This window comes from Oncorhynchus kisutch, unplaced genomic scaffold (assembly GCF_002021735.2).
Source record: "Oncorhynchus kisutch isolate 150728-3 unplaced genomic scaffold, Okis_V2 scaffold2949, whole genome shotgun sequence".
Classification (NCBI taxonomy): Eukaryota; Metazoa; Chordata; class Actinopteri; order Salmoniformes; family Salmonidae; genus Oncorhynchus; species Oncorhynchus kisutch.
The window spans coordinates 254-20,446 of NW_022264894.1; the positions used below are offsets into that span (position 1 = coordinate 254).

The 20,193-nt window shown below is 42.1% G+C and overlaps 1 protein-coding gene across 1 annotated transcript; it reads left to right on the forward strand.

Moving 5' to 3' along the window:
• Positions 1-8,654: 8,654 nt before the first annotated feature.
• On the forward strand, positions 8,655-9,740 carry LOC116371122 (U3 small nucleolar RNA-interacting protein 2-like). Its single transcript, XM_031819994.1, has 3 exons — positions 8,655-8,789; positions 9,027-9,100; positions 9,608-9,740. The coding sequence occupies exons 1-3, from the start codon at positions 8,673-8,675 to the stop codon at positions 9,720-9,722; spliced, it is 306 nt and encodes a 101-aa protein (XP_031675854.1). The 5' UTR covers positions 8,655-8,672; the 3' UTR covers positions 9,723-9,740.
• Positions 9,741-20,193: the final 10,453 nt, after the last annotated feature.

Below are 20,193 nucleotides of genomic sequence, written 5' to 3' on the forward strand. Positions count from 1 at the left end.
ACTATAGGTTTTTGAGATTTTAAGAATGTCATTATGGGCTGCATGGTGCGACTATAGGTTTTTGATGATTTTAGAATGTCTATCATGGGCTGCATGGTGCGCATGTTTTAGAATATTAGGTTTTTTTTGAATGATTTTAGAATGTCATATATGGGCTGCATGGTGCGACTATAGGTGATGTGATTTTAGAATGTCATACATGGGCTGCATGGTGCGACTATAGGTTTTTGATGATTTTAGAATGTCATATATGGGCTGCATGGTGCGACTATAGGTTGATGATTTTAGAATGTCATACATGGGCTGCATTGTGTGCGACTATAGGTTTTTGATGATTTTAGAATGTCATATATGGGCTGCATGGTGCGACTATAGGTTTTTGATGATTTTAGAATGTCATATATGGGCTGCATGGTGCGACTATAGTTTTGATGATTTTAGAATGTCATACATGGGCTGCATGGTGCGACTATAGGTTTTGATGATTTTAGAATGTCATATATGGGCTGCATGGTGCGACTATAGGTTTTTGATGATTTTAGAATGTCATACAGGGCTGCATGGTGCTGGGGACTATAGGTTTTTGATGATTTAGAATGTCATATATGGGCTGCATGGTGCGACTAATATGTTTTGATGATTTTAGAATGTCATATATGGGCTGCATGGTGCGACTATAGGTTTTTGATGATTTTAGAATGTCATATATGGGCTGCATGGTGCGACTATAGGTTGTTGATGATTTTAGAATGTCATACATGGGCTGCATGGTGCGACTATAGGTTTTTGATGATTTTTAGAATGTCATATATGGGCTGCATGGTGCGGACTATAGGTTGATGATTTTAGAATGTCATACATGGGCTGCTGCATGGTGCGACTATAGGTTTTGATGATATTTTAGAATGTCATATATGGGCTGCATGGTGCGACTATAGGTTGATGATTTTAGAATGTCATACATGGGCTGCATGGTGCGACTATAGGTTTTTGATGATTTAGAATGTCATATATGGGCTGCATGGTGCGACTATAGGTTTTGATGATTTAGAATGTCATATATGGGCTGCATGGTGCGACTATATGTTTTGATGATTTTAGAATGTCATAAATGGGCTGCATGGTGCGACTATAGGTTTTTGATGATTTTAGAATGTCATATATGGGCTGCATGGTGCGACTATAGGTTTTGATGATTTTAGAATGTCATACATGGGCTGCATGGGTGCGACTATATAGGTTTGATGATTTTAGAATGTCATATATGGGCTGCATGGTGCGACTATAGGTTTTTGATGATTTAGAATGTCATATATGGGCTGCATGGTGCCGACTATAGGTTGATGATTTTAGAATGTCATATGGCCTCATGGTGGACTGCATGGTGCGACTATAGGTTTGATGATTTTAGAATGTCATATATGGGCTGCATGGTGCGACTATAGGTTTTTGATGATTTAGAATGTCATATATGGGCTGCATGGTGCGACTATATGTTTTTGATGATTTTAGAATGTCATATATGGGCTGCATGGTGCGACTATAGGTTTTGATGATGATTTTAGAATGTCATATGGGCTGCATGGTGCGACTATAGGTTTTTGATGATTTTAGAATGTCATACATGGGCTGCATGGTGCGACTATAGGTTGATGATTTTAGAATGTCATACATGGGCTGCATGGTGCGACTATAGGTTTTTGATGATTTTAGAATGTCATATATGGGCTGCATGGTGCGACTATAGGTTTTGATGATTTAGAATGTCATATATGGGCTGCATGGTGCGACTATAGGTTTTTGATGATTTTAGAATGTCATATATGGGGCGGCATGGTGCGACTATAGGTTTTTGAGTGATTTAGAATGTCATATATGGGCTGCATGGTGCGACTATAGTTTGATGATTTTAGAATGTCATACATGGGCTGCATGGTGCGACTATAGGGTTTTTGATGATTTTAGAATGTCATATATGGGCTGCATGGTGCGACTATAGTGTTTGATGAATTTTAGAATGTCATACATGGGCTGCATGGTGCGACTATAGGTTTGATGATTTTAGAATGTCATACATGGGCTGCATGGTGCGACTATAGGTTTTTGATGATTTAGAATGTCATATATGGGCTGCATGGTGGCGACTATAGGTTTTTGATGATTTAGAATGTCATATATGGGCTGCATGGTGCGACTATAGGTTTTGATGATTTTAGAATGTCATATATGGGCTGCATGGGTGCGACTATAGGTTTTTGATGATTTAGAATGTCATATATGGGCTGCATGGTGCGACTATAGGTTGAATGATTTTAGAATGTCATACATGGGCTGCATGGTGCGACTATAGGTTTTTGATGATTTTAGAATGTCATATATGGGCTGCCATGGTGCGACTATAGGTTGATGATTTTAGAATGTCATACATGGGCTGCAATGGTGCGACTATAGGTTTTTGATGATTTTAGAATGTCATATATGGGCTGCATGGTGCGGACTATAGGTTTTTGATGATTTAGAATGTCATATATGGGCTGCATGGTGCGACTATATGTTTTTGATGATTTTAGAATGTCATATATGGGCTGCATGGTGCGACTATAGGTTTTTTGATGATTTTAGAATGTCATATATGGGCTGCATGGTGCGACTATAGGTTTTTGATGATTTAGAATGTCATATATGGGCTGCATGGTGCGACTATAGGTTGATGATTTTAGAATGTCATACATGGGCTGCATGGTGCGACTATAGGTTTTTGATGATTTTAGAATGTCATATATGGGCTGCATGGTGCGACTATAGGTTGATGATTTTTAGAATGTCATACATGGGCTGCATGGTGCGACTATAGGTTTTTGATGATTTTAGAATGTCATATATGGGCTGCATGGTGCGACTATAGGTTGATGATTTTAGAATGTCATACATGGGCTGCATGGTGCGACTATAGGTTTTGATGATTTTAGAAATGTCATATATGGGCTGCATGGTGCGACTATAGGTTTTTGATGATTTAGAATGTCATATATGGGCTGCATGGTGCGACTATCATGTTTTTGATGATTTTAGAATGTCATAAATGGGCTGCATGGTGCGACTATAGGTTTTTGATGATTTTAGAATGTCATATATGGGCTGCATGGTGCGACTATAGGTTTTTGATGATTTTAGAAATGTCATACATGGGCTGCATGGTGCGACTATAGGTTTTTGATGATTTTAGAATGTCATATATGGGCTGCATGGTGCGACTATAGGTTTTGATGATTTAGAATGTCATATATGGGCTGCATGGTGCGACTATAGGTTGATGATTTTAGAATGTCATACATGGGCTGCATGGTGCGAATATAGGTTTTTGATGATTTTAGAATGTCATATATGGGCTGCATGGTGCGACTATAGGTTTTTGATGATTTAGAATGTCATATATGGGCTGCATGGTGCGACTATATGTTTTTGATGATTTTAGAATGTCATATATGGGCTGCATGGTGCGACTATAGGTTTTTGATGATTTTAGAATGTCATATATGGGCTGCATGGTGCGACTATAGGTTTTTGATGATTTTAGAATGTCATACATGGGCTGCATGGTGCGACTATAGGTTGATGATTTTAGAATGTCATACATGGGCTGCATGGTGCGACTATAGGTTTTTGATGATTTTAGAATGTCATATATGGGCTGCATGGTGCGACTATAGGTTTTGATGATTTAGAATGTCATATATGGGGCTGCATGGTGCGACTATAGGTTTTTGATGATTTTAGAATGTCATATATGGGCTGCATGGTGCGACTATAGGTTTTTGATGATTTAGAATGTCATATATGGGCTGCATGGTGCGACTATAGGTTGATGATTTTAGAATGTCATACATGGGCTGCATGGTGCGACTATAGGTTTTTGATGATTTTAGAATGTCATATATGGGCTGCATGGTGCGACTATAGGTTGATGATTTTAGAATGTCATACATGGGCTGCATGGTGCGACTATAGGTTTTTGATGATTTTAGAATGTCATATATGGGCTGCATGGTGCGACTATAGGTTGATGATTTTAGAATGTCATACATGGGCTGCATGGTGCGACTATAGGTTTTTGATGATTTTAGAATGTCATATATGGGCTGCATGGTGCGACTATAGGTTGATGATTTTAGAATGTCATACATGGGCTGCATGGTGCGACTATAGGTTTTTGATGATTTTAGAATGTCATATATGGGCTGCATGGTGCGACTATAGGTTTTTGATGATGTAGAATGTCATATATGGGCTGCATGGTGCGACTATATGTTTTTGATGATTTTAGAATGTCATATATGGGCTGCATGGTGCGACTATAGGTTTTTGATGATTTTAGAATGTCATATATGGGCTGCATGGTGCGACTATAGGTTTTTGATGATTTAGAATGTCATACATGGGCTGCATGGTGCGACTATAGTTGATGATTTTAGAATGTCATATATGGGCTGCATGGTGCGACTATAGTTTTTGATGATTTAGAATGTCATATATGGGCTGCATGGTGCGACTATAGGTTGATGATTTTAGAATGTCATACATGGGCTGCATGGTGCGACTATAGGTTTTTGATGATTTTAGAATGTCATATATGGGCTGCATGGTGCGACTATATGTTTTTGATGATTTTAGAATGTCATATATGGGCTGCATGGTGCGACTATAGGTTTTTGATGATTTTAGAATGTCATATATGGGCTGCATGGTGCGACTATAGGTTTTTGATGATTTTAGAATGTCATACATGGGCTGCATGGTGCGACTATAGGTTGATGATTTTAGAATGTCATACATGGGCTGCATGGTGCGACTATAGGTTTTTGATGATTTTAGAATGTCATATATGGGCTGCATGGTGCGACTATAGGTTTTGATGATTTAGAATGTCATATATGGGCTGCATGGTGCGACTATAGGTTTTTGATGATTTTAGAATGTCATATATGGGCTGCATGGTGCGACTATAGGTTTTTGATGATTTAGAATGTCATATATGGGCTGCATGGTGCGACTATAGGTTGATGATTTTAGAATGTCATACATGGGCTGCATGGTGCGACTATAGGTTTTGATGATTTAGAATGTCATATATGGGCTGCATGGTGCGACTATAGGTTGATGATTTTAGAATGTCATACATGGGCTGCATGGTGCGACTATAGGTTTTTGATGATTTTAGAATGTCATATATGGGCTGCATGGTGCGACTATAGGTTTTTGATGATTTAGAATGTCATATATGGGCTGCATGGTGCGACTATATGTTTTTGATGATTTTAGAATGTCATATATGGGCTGCATGGTGCGACTATAGGTTTTTGATGATTTTAGAATGTCATATATGGGCTGCATGGTGCGACTATAGGTTTTTGATGATTTAGAATGTCATATATGGGCTGCATGGTGCGACTATAGGTTGATGATTTTAGAATGTCATACATGGGCTGCATGGTGCGACTATAGGTTTTTGATGATTTTAGAATGTCATATATGGGCTGCATGGTGCGACTATAGGTTGATGATTTTAGAATGTCATACATGGGCTGCATGTGGCGACTATAGGTTTTTGATGATTTTAGAATGTCATATATGGGCTGCATGGTGCGACTATAGGTTGATGATTTTAGAATGTCATACATGGGCTGCATGGTGCGACTATAGGTTTTTGATGATTTTAGAATGTCATATATGGGCTGCATGGTGCGACTATAGGTTTTTGATGATTTAGAATGTCATATATGGGCTGCATGGTGCGACTATATGTTTTTGATGATTTTAGAATGTCATAAATGGGCTGCATGGTGCGACTATAGGTTTTTGATGATTTTAGAATGTCATATATGGGCTGCATGGTGCGACTATAGGTTTTTGATGATTTTAGAATGTCATACATGGGCTGCATGGTGCGACTATAGGTTTTTGATGATTTTAGAATGTCATATATGGGCTGCATGGTGCGACTATAGGTTTTTGATGATTTAGAATGTCATATATGGGCTGCATGGTGCGACTATAGGTTGATGATTTTAGAATGTCATACATGGGCTGCATGGTGCGACTATAGGTTTTTGATGATTTTAGAATGTCATATATGGGCTGCATGGTGCGACTATAGGTTTTTGATGATTTAGAATGTCATATATGGGCTGCATGGTGCGACTATATGTTTTTGATGATTTTAGAATGTCATATATGGGCTGCATGGTGCGACTATAGGTTGATGATTTTAGAATGTCATACATGGGCTGCATGGTGCGACTATAGGTTTTTGATGATTTTAGAATGTCATATATGGGCTGCATGGTGCGACTATAGGTTTTTGATGATTTAGAATGTCATATATGGGCTGCATGGTGCGACTATATGTTTTTGATGATTTTAGAATGTCATATATGGGCTGCATGGTGCGACTATAGGTTTTTGATGATTTTAGAATGTCATACATGGGCTGCATGGTGCGACTATAGGTTTTTGATGATTTTAGAATGTCATATATGGGCTGCATGGTGCGACTATATGTTTTTGATGATTTTAGAATGTCATATATGGGCTGCATGGTGCGACTATAGGTTTTTGATGATTTTAGAATGTCATATATGGGCTGCATGGTGCGACTATAGGTTTTTGATGATTTTAGAATGTCATACATGGGCTGCATGGTGCGACTATAGGTTGATGATTTTAGAATGTCATACATGGGCTGCATGGTGCGACTATAGGTTTTTGATGATTTTAGAATGTCATATATCGGCTGCATGGTGCGACTATAGGTTTTTGATGATTTAGAATGTCATATATGGGCTGCATGGTGCGACTATAGGTTTTTGATGATTTTAGAATGTCATATATGGGCTGCATGGTGCGACTATAGGTTTTTTGATGATTTAGAATGTCATATATGGGCTGCATGGTGCGACTATAGGTTGATGATTTTAGAATGTCATACATGGGCTGCATGGTGCGACTATAGGTTTTTGATGATTTTAGAATGTCATATATGGGCTGCATGGTGCGACTATAGGTTGATGATTTAGAATGTCATACATGGGCTGCATGGTGCGACTATAGGTTTTTGATGATTTTAGAATGTCATATATGGGCTGCATGGTGCGACTATAGGTTTTTGATGATTTAGAATGTCATATATGGGCTGCATGGTGCGACTATATGTTTTTGATGATTTTAGAATGTCATATATGGGCTGCATGGTGCGACTATAGGTTTTGATGATTTTAGAATGTCATATATGGGCTGCATGGTGCGACTATAGGTTTTTGATGATTTAGAATGTCATATATGGGCTGCATGGTGCGACTATAGGTTGATGATTTTAGAATGTCATACATGGGCTGCATGGTGCGACTATAGGTTTTTGATGATTTTAGAATGTCATATATGGGCTGCATGGTGCGACTATAGGTTGATGATTTTAGAATGTCATACATGGGCTGCATGGTGCGACTATAGGTTTTTGATGATTTTAGAATGTCATATATGGGCTGCATGGTGCGACTATAGGTTGATGATTTTAGAATGTCATACATGGGCTGCATGGTGCGACTATAGGTTTTTGATGATTTTAGAATGTCATATATGGGCTGCATGGTGCGACTATAGGTTTTTGATGATTTAGAATGTCATATATGGGCTGCATGGTGCGACTATATGTTTTGATGATTTTAGAATGTCATAAATGGGCTGCATGGTGCGACTATAGGTTTTTGATGATTTTAGAATGTCATATATGGGCTGCATGGTGCGACTATAGGTTTTTGATGATTTTAGAATGTCATACATGGGCTGCATGGTGCGACTATAGGTTTTTGATGATTTTAGAATGTCATATATGGGCTGCATGGTGCGACTATAGGTTTTTGATGATTTAGAATGTCATATATGGGCTGCATGGTGCGACTATAGGTTGATGATTTTAGAATGTCATACATGGGCTGCATGGTGCGACTATAGGTTTTTGATGATTTTAGAATGTCATATATGGGCTGCATGGTGGCGACTATAGGTTTTTGATGATTTAGAATGTCATATATGGGCTGCATGGTGCGACTATATGTTTTTGATGATTTTAGAATGTCATATATGGGCTGCATGGTGCGACTATAGGTTTTTGATGATTTTAGAATGTCATATATGGGCTGCATGGTGCGACTATAGGTTTTTGATGATTTTAGAATGTCATACATGGGCTGCATGGTGCGACTATAGGTTGATGATTTTAGAATGTCATACATGGGCTGCATGGTGCGACTATAGGTTTTTGATGATTTTAGAATGTCATATATGGGCTGCATGGTGCGACTATAGGTTGATGATTTTAGAATGTCATACATGGGCTTGTCATTGTGTGCTAGGAATATGGGAGCAAATACTGAACTTTTGCTACTTTGTCCAAATTCTTATGGAAAAACAACTTCTTCAAATGGGGGGGGGGGGTGAGATGCATAAAGTGCTGTGATTTCTAAACAGATACATGTGTTAAAATACTGTACTGTCACCTCATATAAAACATTTGATCTCAAATCCAAAATGCACTGATTTTAGCTTCACTGTACACGTAAATAGTGGGGGGGGGGGGTGTATTAGGTGTTGACCGCTAATATTGACCTGCCCAATTGATGATGCTGGAATTGAGTAACTGTTGTCACTTGACAGGTTCACACAACTCTAAGGTGCAGCTGTGGAAGTGTGGCCAGGGGTTCCGTCACCTGGAGCCTCTCTTCACCATCCCTGTGGTAAGCAAGTCCCAGCTACACTGCTCCATACCTAATACACCCATAACTTGCGTTGCATTCAATCATTGTGTAGCATGACAATATGTGGTAAACACCATTGGATGTCATTTAGACATTACGCATTCAGCCTATTTGTATAGGCCTATGTGTATGATTAACTGACTAGTACAAGTGTTCTGCACTAAAACATCTGTCTTCTCACTAAAGTGTTTTCTGACTGTCTCCTCTCTCTTGTAGCCTGGTTTTGTCAACAGTCTGAAGTTCTCCAGCTCTGGGAAGTTCCTAGTGGCAGGAGTAGGACAGGAGCACAGGTATGTACCCAGCTACTTACCTGTCATACAGAGATACAGCCCAGAGCGCACTTACTATCATTATACACTCATTGCTGACTGATCAAAAATCCTGATTATATTGATCATGTGCTCTGGGCCTACCCTTTGCGTTAAGCCTGTTCAGTGTTCTGTATGAAAGTAGTTGCAATGAGGAGAGGTGCCCACAAGGTGTCACTTATTTCACTCCCTCGACTGCTTGGGGCAGTGATGACAATACCTCCCATGTTTTCTTATTACAAGATTAAATGGCTTCTTCGACTGCGTTCACGTGCTAGTTGACAATTCGGAAATGTCAGACTTGCTAAGTCGTTGTAAACAGGATCCCGCGGGAAGTATCAGAATCAACCAATGGGTAGATCTACGCAAATAACTTGCAATCATTTTAACTCGGACACATACTTATATCATTTTACGCGTAACTTTATTCATGAAATATCTGTTTTGTCAATGATCTTTGTTTTTTGTTAACAAAGTCTTTGTTGTCAGGCTTGGTCGGTGGTGGAGACTGAAGGAAGCAAAGAACGGACTCTACATTATTCCTCTGAAAAGACAACAGCCAGAGCAGGAAGGGGTCCAGAATGGAGAAGAGAATGGGGTTTAGTTGATCTATGTATGCCTTAGATTTGTAAATTAAATTCTTTACACAAATGCTATTTGTGTTACATCTATCAATTAACTGCAGTAAACAGTTTCTGTTGGGGGGGGGGGGGGGACTTTTACAAATTTCACTTGAGGACTAGAACCGTTTTTGTGCTCTTCCCGCATCTAATTTCTGTGTGCAGATGGGCTCCGATTCCGAGTTAAGCGTTCTTAAATGCTATTTGTTTTGGGTGGAGAGTGAATAAATAAAGGTGTTTCTACAGATGTGCTATATTCTGACGGTGACTTAATTCCCTAATCATTTCACCACCTTTACGCATGAGGAAACTATGAATAAGGTCTCTCGAAGTGGAAAAAGTATCTAAGAAAATTTCCCCCAATAAAAAAAAACATTCTGCATGCACTGTAATTTACAACTTGGTAAGAGCTGGGTAAATGATTAAGATAGTTGTAAATGTGGGGGTAAGTAAAAAGTATAGATACCTTAATAGAAAGTTACTCAAGTGAAAGTCAGCCAGTAAAATACTACTTGAGTACAATTATTTGGTTTTAAATATACTTCAGTATCAATAGTAAAAAAGTTATTTTCTTTAACTAGATAGGCCAGTTGAGAACAAGTTCTCATTTACAAGTGCGACGACAACACAGTTACACATGGAATAAATACACGTACAGTCAATAACGCCATAGAAAAGTCTATATGCAGTGTGTTCAAATGAGGTAAGATTATAGGCCGTAGTGGTGAAGTAATAACAATTTAGCAATTGAACACCGGCGTGATAATGTTCAAGTAGAGACACGGGTGCAAAGGAGCAAAAAAACAATATGGGGTTGAGGGTAGTTAGCTGGGCTATTTACAGATGGGCTACAGTGCCTTGCGGAAGTATTCGGCCCCCTTGAACTTTGCGACCTTTTGCCACATTTCAGGTTTCAAACATAAAGATATAAAACTGTATTTTTTTGTGAAGAATCAACAAGTGGGACACAATCATGAAGTGGAACGACATTGGATATTTCAAACTTTAACAAATCAAAAACTGAAAAATTGGGCGTACAAAATTATTCAGCCCCTTTCAGTGCAGCAAACTCTCCAGAAGTTCAGTGAGGATCTCTGAATCATCCAATGTTGACCTAAATGACTAATGATAAATACAATCCACCTGTGTGGAATCATGTCTCCGTATAAATGCACCTGCACTGTGATAGTCGCAGAGGTCCGTTAAAAGCGCAGAGAGCATCATGAAGAACAAGGAACACACCAGGCAGGTTCGAGATACTGTTGTGAAGTTTAAAGCCAGATTTGGATACAAAAAGATTTCCCAAGCTTTAAACATCCCAAGGAGCACTGTGCAAGCGATAATATTGAAATGGAAGGAGTATCAGACCACTGCAAATCTACCAAGACCTGGCCGTCCCTCTAAACTTTCAGCTCATACAAGGAGAAGACTGATCAGAGATGCAGCCAAGAGGCCCATGATCACTCTGGATGAACTGCAGAGATCTACAGCTGAGGTGGGAGACACTGTCCATAGGACAACAATCAGTCGTATATTGCACAAATCTGGCCTTTATGGAAGAGTGGCAAGAAGAAAGCCATTTCTTAAAGATATCCATAAAAAGTGTCGTTTAAAGTTTGCCACAAGCCACCTGGGAGACACACCAAACATGTGGAAGAAGGTGCTCTGGTCAGATGAAACCAACATTGAACTTTTTGGCAACAATGCAAACGTTATGTTTGGCGTAAAAGCAACACAGCTCATCACCCTGAACACATCACCCCACTGTCAAACATGGTGGTGGCAGCATCATGGTTTGGGCCTGCTTTTCTTCAGCAGGGACAGGGAAGATGGTTAAAATTGATGGGAAGATGGATGGTCCAAATACAGGACCATTCTGGAAGAAAACCTGATGGAGTCTGCAAAAGACCTGAGACTGGGACGGAGATTTGTCTTCCAACAAGACAATGATCCAAAACATAAAGCAAAATCTACAATGGAATGGTTCAAAAATAAACATATCCAGGTGTTAGAATGGCCAAGTCAAAGTCCAGACCTGAATCCAATCGAGAATCTGTGGAAAGAACTGAAAACTGCTGTTCACAAATGCTCTCCATCCAACCTCACTGAGTTCGAGCTGTTTTGCAAGGAGGAATGGGAAAAAAATTCGGTCTCTCGATGTGCAAAACTGATAGAGACATACCCAAGCGACTTACAGCTGTAATCGCAGCAAAAGGTGGCGCTACAAAGTATTAACTTAAGGGGGCAGAATAATTTTGCACGCCCAATTTTTCAGTTTTTGAGTTGTTAAAAAAGTTTGATATATCCAATAAATGTCGTTCCACTTCATGATTGTGTCCCACTTGTTGTTGATTCTTCACAAAAAAATACAGTTTTATATCTTTATGTTTGAAGCCTGAAATGTGGCAAAAGGTCGCAAAGTTCAAGGGGGCTGAATACTTTCGCAAGGCACTGTATTTGTAAATTACATTGCCGAAGTCCAGGATCTGTAGGATACCCTCATAAACTGACTGTTGGCAGCATGGGTGAAGGATGCTTTGTTGCGAAATAGGTATCCAATTCTAGTTTTACTTTTGGATTGTAGATGCTTAATGTGAGTCTGGAAGGAGAGTTTACAGTCTAACCAGACACCAAGGTATTTGTAGTTGTCCACATACAGTGGTGCAAAAAAGTATTTAGTCAGCCACCATTGTGCAAGTTCTCCCACTTAAAAAGATGAGAGGCTTGTAATTTTCATCATAGGTACACTTCAACTATGACAGACAAAATGAGAAAAAAAATCCAGAAAATCACATTTTCATTAATTCATTCATTTTTAATGAATTTATTTGCAAATTATGGTGGAAAATAAGTACTTGCGCAATTGGTGGCTGACTAAATACTTTTTTGCCCCACTGTATACAAAGTCAGAACCGTCAGTTATGATGCTGGGTGGGCGAGTGCGGGCAGCGATCGGTTGAAGAGCCTGCATTTAGTTTTTACTTGCGTTTAAAAGCAGTTGGCCACGTAAGGAGAGTTGTATGGCATTGAAGCTTGTCTGGAGGTTAGTTTACACAGTCTCCAAAGAAGGGCCAGATATATACAGAATGGTGTCTGCGTAGATGTGGATCAGAGAATCACCAGCAGCAAGAGCGACATCATTGATGTATACAGAGAAAAGAGTCTTACTGAGAATTTAACCCTGTGGCACCTCCATAGAGACTGCCGAGGGTCCGGACAACAGGCGCTCCGATTTGACACACTGAACTCTGTCTGAGAAGTAGTTGGTGAACCAGGCGAGGCAGTCATTTGAGAAAACAAGGCTGTTGAATCTGCCGATAAGAATGTGGTAATTGACAGGGTTGAATGCCTTGGCCAGGTTGATGAATACAGTTGCACAGTATTGTCCTTTATCGATGGCGGTTATGATATTGTTTAGGACCTTGAGCGTGGCAGAGGTGCACCCATGACCAGCTCGGAAACCAGATTGCATAGAGTAGAGGGTACGGTGGGATTCAAAATGGTTGGTGATCTGTTTGGCTTTCGAAGACCTTAGAAGGCAGGGTAGGATAGATATAGGTCTGTAACAGTTTGGGTCTAGAATGTCTCCCCCTTTGAAGAGGGGGATGACCGCAGCATCTTCTAATCTTTGGGGATCTCAAACAATACGAAAGAGAGGTTGAACAGGCTGGTAATAGGGGTTGCAACAATTGCGATGGATAATTTTAGAAAGAGAGGGTCCAGATTGTCTAGCCCAGCTGATTTGTTGGGGTCCAGATTTTGCAGCTCTTTCAGAACATCAGCTATCTGGATTTGGGTGAAGGAGAAATGGGGAGGCTTGGGCAAGTCATTTAATCCTTATTAAGCAATCAGACGGCACCATTTTCTTGTTTTAAAAATGTATGGATAGTCAGGGGCACACTCCAGAGTTTATTTACAAAAGATGCATTTGTGCTTAGTGAGTCCGCCATGCCAGAGGCAGTAGGGATGACCACATGTTCTTTTGATAAGTGTGTGAATTTGACTATTTCCTGTCCCGCTAAGCATTCAAAATGTAACGAGTACCTTTGGTTGTCGGGGAAAATGTATGGAGTAAAAAGTACAACGTTTTTTTTAGGAATGTAGTGAAGTAAAAGTTGTCAAATATAAATAGTAAAGTACAGATATCCCTAAAAACTACTTAAGAAGTACTTTAAAGTATTTTTCCTTAAGTACTTTACACCACTGCTGGAGACAAATGTAAAACCAGTCATATGGGAGAAAACTGAAGCATATCAACTTAAACACAGTAAAGTTTAGGAAATGTTGTGCCATTGTGTAGCATTTACATTGTACGGCCTTAACTTGCAGGAATGGACACTGTAAAATATCTTAATTATAGGCTACCCTGACTTTCTCTGTCCTATTTCTGGAAAGACCCCAGCTGGGCCCCGAAGTGAGAGGGCCAGGAGGTATGCAGTCAACAATGCTTGACTCAGGGAGGAGGACGCCCCTGCCATGCATAGTCCCATGGGATGTTGGCTATCATCAACAAGGCAACTCCTATGACTAATTGGGAATGGGACGCAAGCGTAGGATTGATCACCCTGTCGCTGGCCGCCTTTGGGGAGGGTGTAGGAGGTATGCAGTCAACAATGCTTGACTCAGGGAGGAGGACGCCCCTGCGATGCATAGTCCCATGGGATGTTGGCTATCATCAACAAGGCAACTCCTATGACTAATTGGGAATGGGACGCAAGCGTAGGATTGATCACCTGTCGCTGGCCGCCTTTGGGGAGGGTGTATAGTGTGGAAAGGCCGAAACACCCGAAACACCCTAGGAACCAAAGGTACTGACGATGCGCTCCCCAAAATTTCACCAGGCTCACTGTTCATTAACTCTTGGAAGTGCTTGCACAAATGATAGTAACATCTCATCCTGTGTTCTTGGAATCTGAATATCTGGACTTGTCCAGTGACTGCTGAGAAAGTATCAGCTGACAACAGGGGAAAGTCCTTGTGGGTGGCACGGAGAGACGGCTGACAGGAGGGAATAGACCCCACTGGGACAGTATGGGGTAGCTTTCCATTTCTGTAGTTTCCCATGCGTTCGCAGTATGTTGGAAACACCGCTTTAGCTACAGAAGTCAACATACGAGAATAGCCCTAGAGTCTGCGAGAGCGGGGGCGGAGATGACTCATCGGCTGACACATGGTAACGACTGGACCGGAAACGACTACGAGTAATGAGAGCACAGCACAAGAGAACACCACAGCAACGGTCACAAGTTCTGCTGCAACAGCGGGCCACAAACAGAGTGCAGGTATGTGTCTGTGGTTGGAGGAAAGTTACATCACACCATGGGTTGAGGATCCACCAGGGGAAGAAGGGGTGTTGGGTAAAGAGGGACAGAGGCCTCACATTGATTACTTTCTGCGAAAGCGATCAAATCAGTCGAATGAAGCACAGCAACTGGACGCAAACCATAGTTTGCAGTGCATCAGTACCACTGTCATGGAGGACGTAAACTCAAGCACCGAAGTAACAACTGAGGTGGAACCAACAACAGGAGTGGAACTCACCGAGCCTTCCAGACCTGCAGTCGAGAGGAGACTACCAGGGCACAGACCATATGTGAAGTGGCCTGGCGCCAGTGACAAGAAGTTGTGGGAAACAGTGAATACTGACCTTACCTTGACCCTCGAGAAACTTCGAGGCACAGTGGAGAAGAAGTTGGAGAGGATGGGGGACATTATCTATGAGTACGGAGACAGAAGATTTGGAGTGGAAGAGGCAAAAGGCGGGAGAAAGGTTCCAACCCCAACAGTTTCCAGGAGGCAACAAGAAATCAAGCGCCTCGTTCAAGAAGGCGACAGCTTAAGAACACAGTGGAAGAAGGCTCGGAAGTGGAGAAGGAGGGCATAGAGGCACTTCAGGCTGATATCAAACCCGGTTGGCATCCCTCCGTAGAGCAGAGAACCTACGGAAACGGCAGAAGGAAGAAAGAACAAACTAGAACTCGATTCTATAAAGATCCCTTCAAGTTCTTAAAAGTCTCTTCACGAAGGAAAAAAGTGGGAAGCTCTAAAAACAACAAGAAAGACCTAGAGAGCACCTGAGAACAACAAACTTGACTCAAAGCGACATGAACATCTGGCCATCCCATCAGATATCCCACCCATTGACCCCCGAACATCATATTGAGACCAGCCCTCCGACATGGAAAGAGGTGGAAAACACAGTTCGAGGGGCAAGAACAGCATCAGCCTCGGGGCCAAATGGAGTCCCGTACAAAGTGTATAAGAACGCACCAGACGTCCTGAGGTTCCTCTGGAGGCTTATGAGAACAGCTTGGAAAAATAAGATAATACCCAAAGTGCGGCGTAGGGCAGGTCGGGGTCCTGATCCCTAAGGAGAAGGATGCAGTGAACATCAGCCAATTCCACCCAATCTCCTTACTGAATGTCGAGGGTAAAATCTTCTTTAGGGTCATTGCCCAGAGGATGGCCGAGTACCTGCAAAGGAATGCGTACGTCGATACATCTGTACAGAAGGCAGGAATATCAGGGTTCTCTGGCTGCTTGGAACATTCCAGCATGATCTGGCACCAGATCCAAATGGCCACGGTGGAGAAAAGGGACCTCCATGTAGTCTTTCTCGACCTCGCCAATGCATTTGGCTCTGTGCCCCATGAACTCCTGTGGTCTGCCTTCAGATTTTTCCACATACCGGACACCATCACAACCCTGGTGAAGTCGTACTTCCAGGATCTGCAGTTCTGCTTCACCACCTCAGAGTTCACCACCTCATGGCAGTGCCTGAATGTAGGTATAATGGCAGGATGTACCATTTCTCCGTTGGCATTCATAATGGCAATGGAGGTTATCATCAGATCCTCAAAATGGGTTGCTGGTGGACAGCGAGTCGACTCTGGTTTCCGCCTCCCTCCACTCAGAGCCTACATGGACGACATTACAACATTGACTACCACTGTCCCATGCACCAGGAGACTGCTCAGAAAACTCTAGGAGAACATCAGCTGGGCCCGTATGAAGATTAAACCATCCAAGTCACGCAGCATCTCGATTGTGAAGGGAGTACTCTCTGACCTGAAATTCTTCATCGGAGATGACCAAATCCCAACAGTGTCTGAGCAGCCGGTAAAAAGCCTTGGAAGGTGGTATGATGCAAGCCTGAAGGACAAAGACCAGGTGCAACAGCTGCGCAAAGACATCAGTAGTAGCCTACAGTCCATCGACAACACCCAGCTACCTGGAAAGTTAAAGGCCTGGTGTCTGCAGTTTGGTCTCCTACCCCGGGTGTTGTGGCCCTTAGCAGTGTATGAGGTTCCAATCTCAACAGTGGAGAAGATGGAAAGAGGAGTCACAGGCTACTTAAAGAAGTGGCTCGGAGTTCCACGATGCCTTACCACCATCGGCCTCTATGGAGATGGTGTCCTCAAGCTGCCCCTCACCAGTCTAACAGAGGAATTCATGTGTTCAAAAACCAGGCTCCAGATGACACTGAATGAATCTCGAGACCCAGTGGTGAGCAACAACGCGCCGACCTTGGCAACTGGGCGCAAATGGAGGCCAGGAAAAGCAGTCCAGGAGGCAACAGCAGCCCTCAGACTTGCTGACATTGTGGGTCATGTTCAGCAAGGGAGAGGAGGCCTTGGGCTAACTAGCCGTGCTGCTTGGAGTAAGGCCACCACCAGAGCGGCGGAAGATGGTAGTGCAGGAAGTACGCCATCAGGAGGAGGCTGCAAGGTGGGCCAAGGCAGTCTCTCTCTTGCCAAACAGGGACAGTGGACTCGATGGGACAGTGTGGAGAAGAGGAAGATCAGCTGGAAGGATCTGTGGGCCATGGAAGCGAGGCGGTTGAGCTTTTCCATCAGAGCAACATATGACGTCCTTCCAACTCCAGTTAATCTTCACCAATGGTATGGTGAAGATCCGGACTGTGCCCTCTGTTCCATGCCAGCCAACCTCAGGCACATTCTCACGGGGTGTAAAACAAGCCTCACCCAAGGACGCTACACTTGGTGTCACAACCAAGTCCTTAAAAACCTTGCGTCCGCCCTGGAGGACAAGCGAGCTGCCACCAACTCCCTACCACCCCCAGCAGCATCACACCCCTTACGGACAAACTTTGTCCGCGAAGGGGCTAAACCACCGAAGCGCGGCTCGACACACATTAGAGCGAGACCAGCTGCGCTTGGCCCGCGACTGGAAAATGCTAGCTGACATTGGCCGACAACTTGTGTTTCCTCCGGAGATCGCAACCACCACCCTAAGACCTGACATGGTGCTCTGGTCCCGTTCGCTCAAGAAGGTCTTCATCATTGAGCTCACAGTACCCTGGGAGGACTCAGTAGATGAGGCTTATGAGCGAAAGCATCTGCGCTATGCCGATCTAGCTGCCGAAGCACGGCATCATGGCTGGAACACAGAAGTCCGACCAGTGGAGGTGGGCTGCAGAGGTTTTGTGGCAAATCTACAACACACACGACTGCTAGAGACCTTGGAATTAAGGGCCAGAGCCAGCGTTCGGCAATCAAAGCTGTATCGGAGGCGGCAGAAGGCAGCAGCAGTGTGCTCTGGATGGAGAGAGGAAAGACCCCAGCTGGGCCCCGAAGTAAGAGGGCCAGGAGGTATGCAGTCAACAATGCTTGACTCAGGGAGGAGGACGCCCCTGCCATGCATAGTCCCATGGGATGTTGGCTATCATCAACAAGGCAACTCCTATGACTAATTGGGAATGGGACGCAAGCGTAGGATTGATCACCCTGTCGCTGGCCGCCTTTGGGGAGGGTGTATAGTGTGAAAGGCCGAAACACCCTAGGAACCAAAGGTACACTACTGACGATGCGCTCCCCAAATTTCACCAGGCTCACTGTTCATTAACTTTTGGAAGTGCTTGCACAAAGGATAGTAACATCTCATCCTGTGTTCTTGGAATCTATCATTTAATATTAGTCACTATCAATATCGACCAGAACCACATATTCAACTGCCAATTTACTGTTATTTCCATTCAGTTTGCATAGCCTACATTATTATTACATTGTTTAGTTTACCTTCATTTGCTATTTCTGTAAACACAGTCACATCTGTGTGATTGTGCTGAGGAGGTGTTGTTAGTACAGTTGATAATAAAAGAAAGAAATGTAGGCTAATTAAATCGTCGTGGAGTGGAGTGGAGAGCAGACCAAACCATAACAGTGTGAAACTGACACATAGCTCAGTACTTGGTTGTCATCATACAGTTCCATGGTTAGTGCAGGCAATAGACTAAGGTATAGCCTACTATTGTACACTGTTCTCCCTAATATAATTCTACCGTACCAGTCAAGTTTTTCTTTATTTTTTCTACATTGTAGAATAATAGTGAAGACATCAAATGATGAAATAACACATATGTAATCATGTGGTAACCAAAAAAGTATGAAACAAATCAATATATATATATCATATATTTTAGATGATTCGAAGTAGTAGCCACCTTTGCCTTGATGACAGCTTGCACATTCGTTTAACCCTTTTTTGGTTACTACATGATTCCATATGTGTTTTTTCATAGTTTTGATGTCTTCACTTTTATTCTACAATGTAGAAAATAAGGAAAAAACCCTTGAATGAGAAGGTGTGTCCAAATGTTTGATTGGTACTGTATGTACACGGATATTCTGAATGTGGCAATTTTCAGAATGAATCAAACCACCTTTTTCTTTCATGTGTAAATGCTCTCCAAACCTGTTTTTTTATGATTCATAAATACTTTCCTAAATCTAAATGTTATTTTTAAATTTACCATTTGGTGCTGAAATGGAGACCAAGAAGCATATATATTTAAAGGCTTTCTTCCATTGATCGCTAATATTCTGAACCGTTCTCTCGATATTCTAGTCTGTCAAACTAAAACTAAAAAGTGCACTGTATTTAAAGGGATGTCTTAAGATAAATGTACCAGAAATGAATGAAAACTCGACCAAGTGGGAGGATTTTCAGCAGTTGAAAGAAATGTATTTAGAGCGCGCAAGGTAGCCACTCCTGCAGAGCGCGTTACGTGGCTGAATGTGTGTAGGAAAGGCATAAATTCCTAAATCGGATCGGCCCTTGGGCATGTCTAGCTGTCAGCTACACAGCTTGTGGGATGTTGATCGAGGAATCCCCTGAGATTTGGCTATTTGAAAATAAAATGCTTCTAACAGCTTTTGCATCAGTTAACTTCTGAAACTCCTAAAATGACACCTAAGTTTACTTTGATAGATTGGCCTGATGCCATGTAGCCAGTAGTCACCCCTCCGACCAAAGGGCTTTAAAACAACACTAGATTTTTAGTAGGCAATGCTAATAGGCGTTAATAATCAGTGAGAATGGAACGCTGAAACTGGAATAGAACTTTTCCGTGCAACAATGTCTCTTCACCCAACCTGGGACAGGAGCTCCTCAACAGGAAGCTGACGATGGTAGGAACAGTAGAAAAAAAACAAG

Coding starts and splice junctions, on each gene's coding strand:
- LOC116371122 (XM_031819994.1), top strand. CDS start 8,673: ATGATGCTGGAATTGAGTAACTGTTGTCACTTGACAGGTTCACACAAC. Junction 8,790..9,026: donor CTCTCTTCACCATCCCTGTG/GTAAGCAAGTCC, acceptor TCTCTCTTGTAG/CCTGGTTTTGTCAACAGTCT. Junction 9,101..9,607: donor GGAGTAGGACAGGAGCACAG/GTATGTACCCAG, acceptor CTTTGTTGTCAG/GCTTGGTCGGTGGTGGAGAC.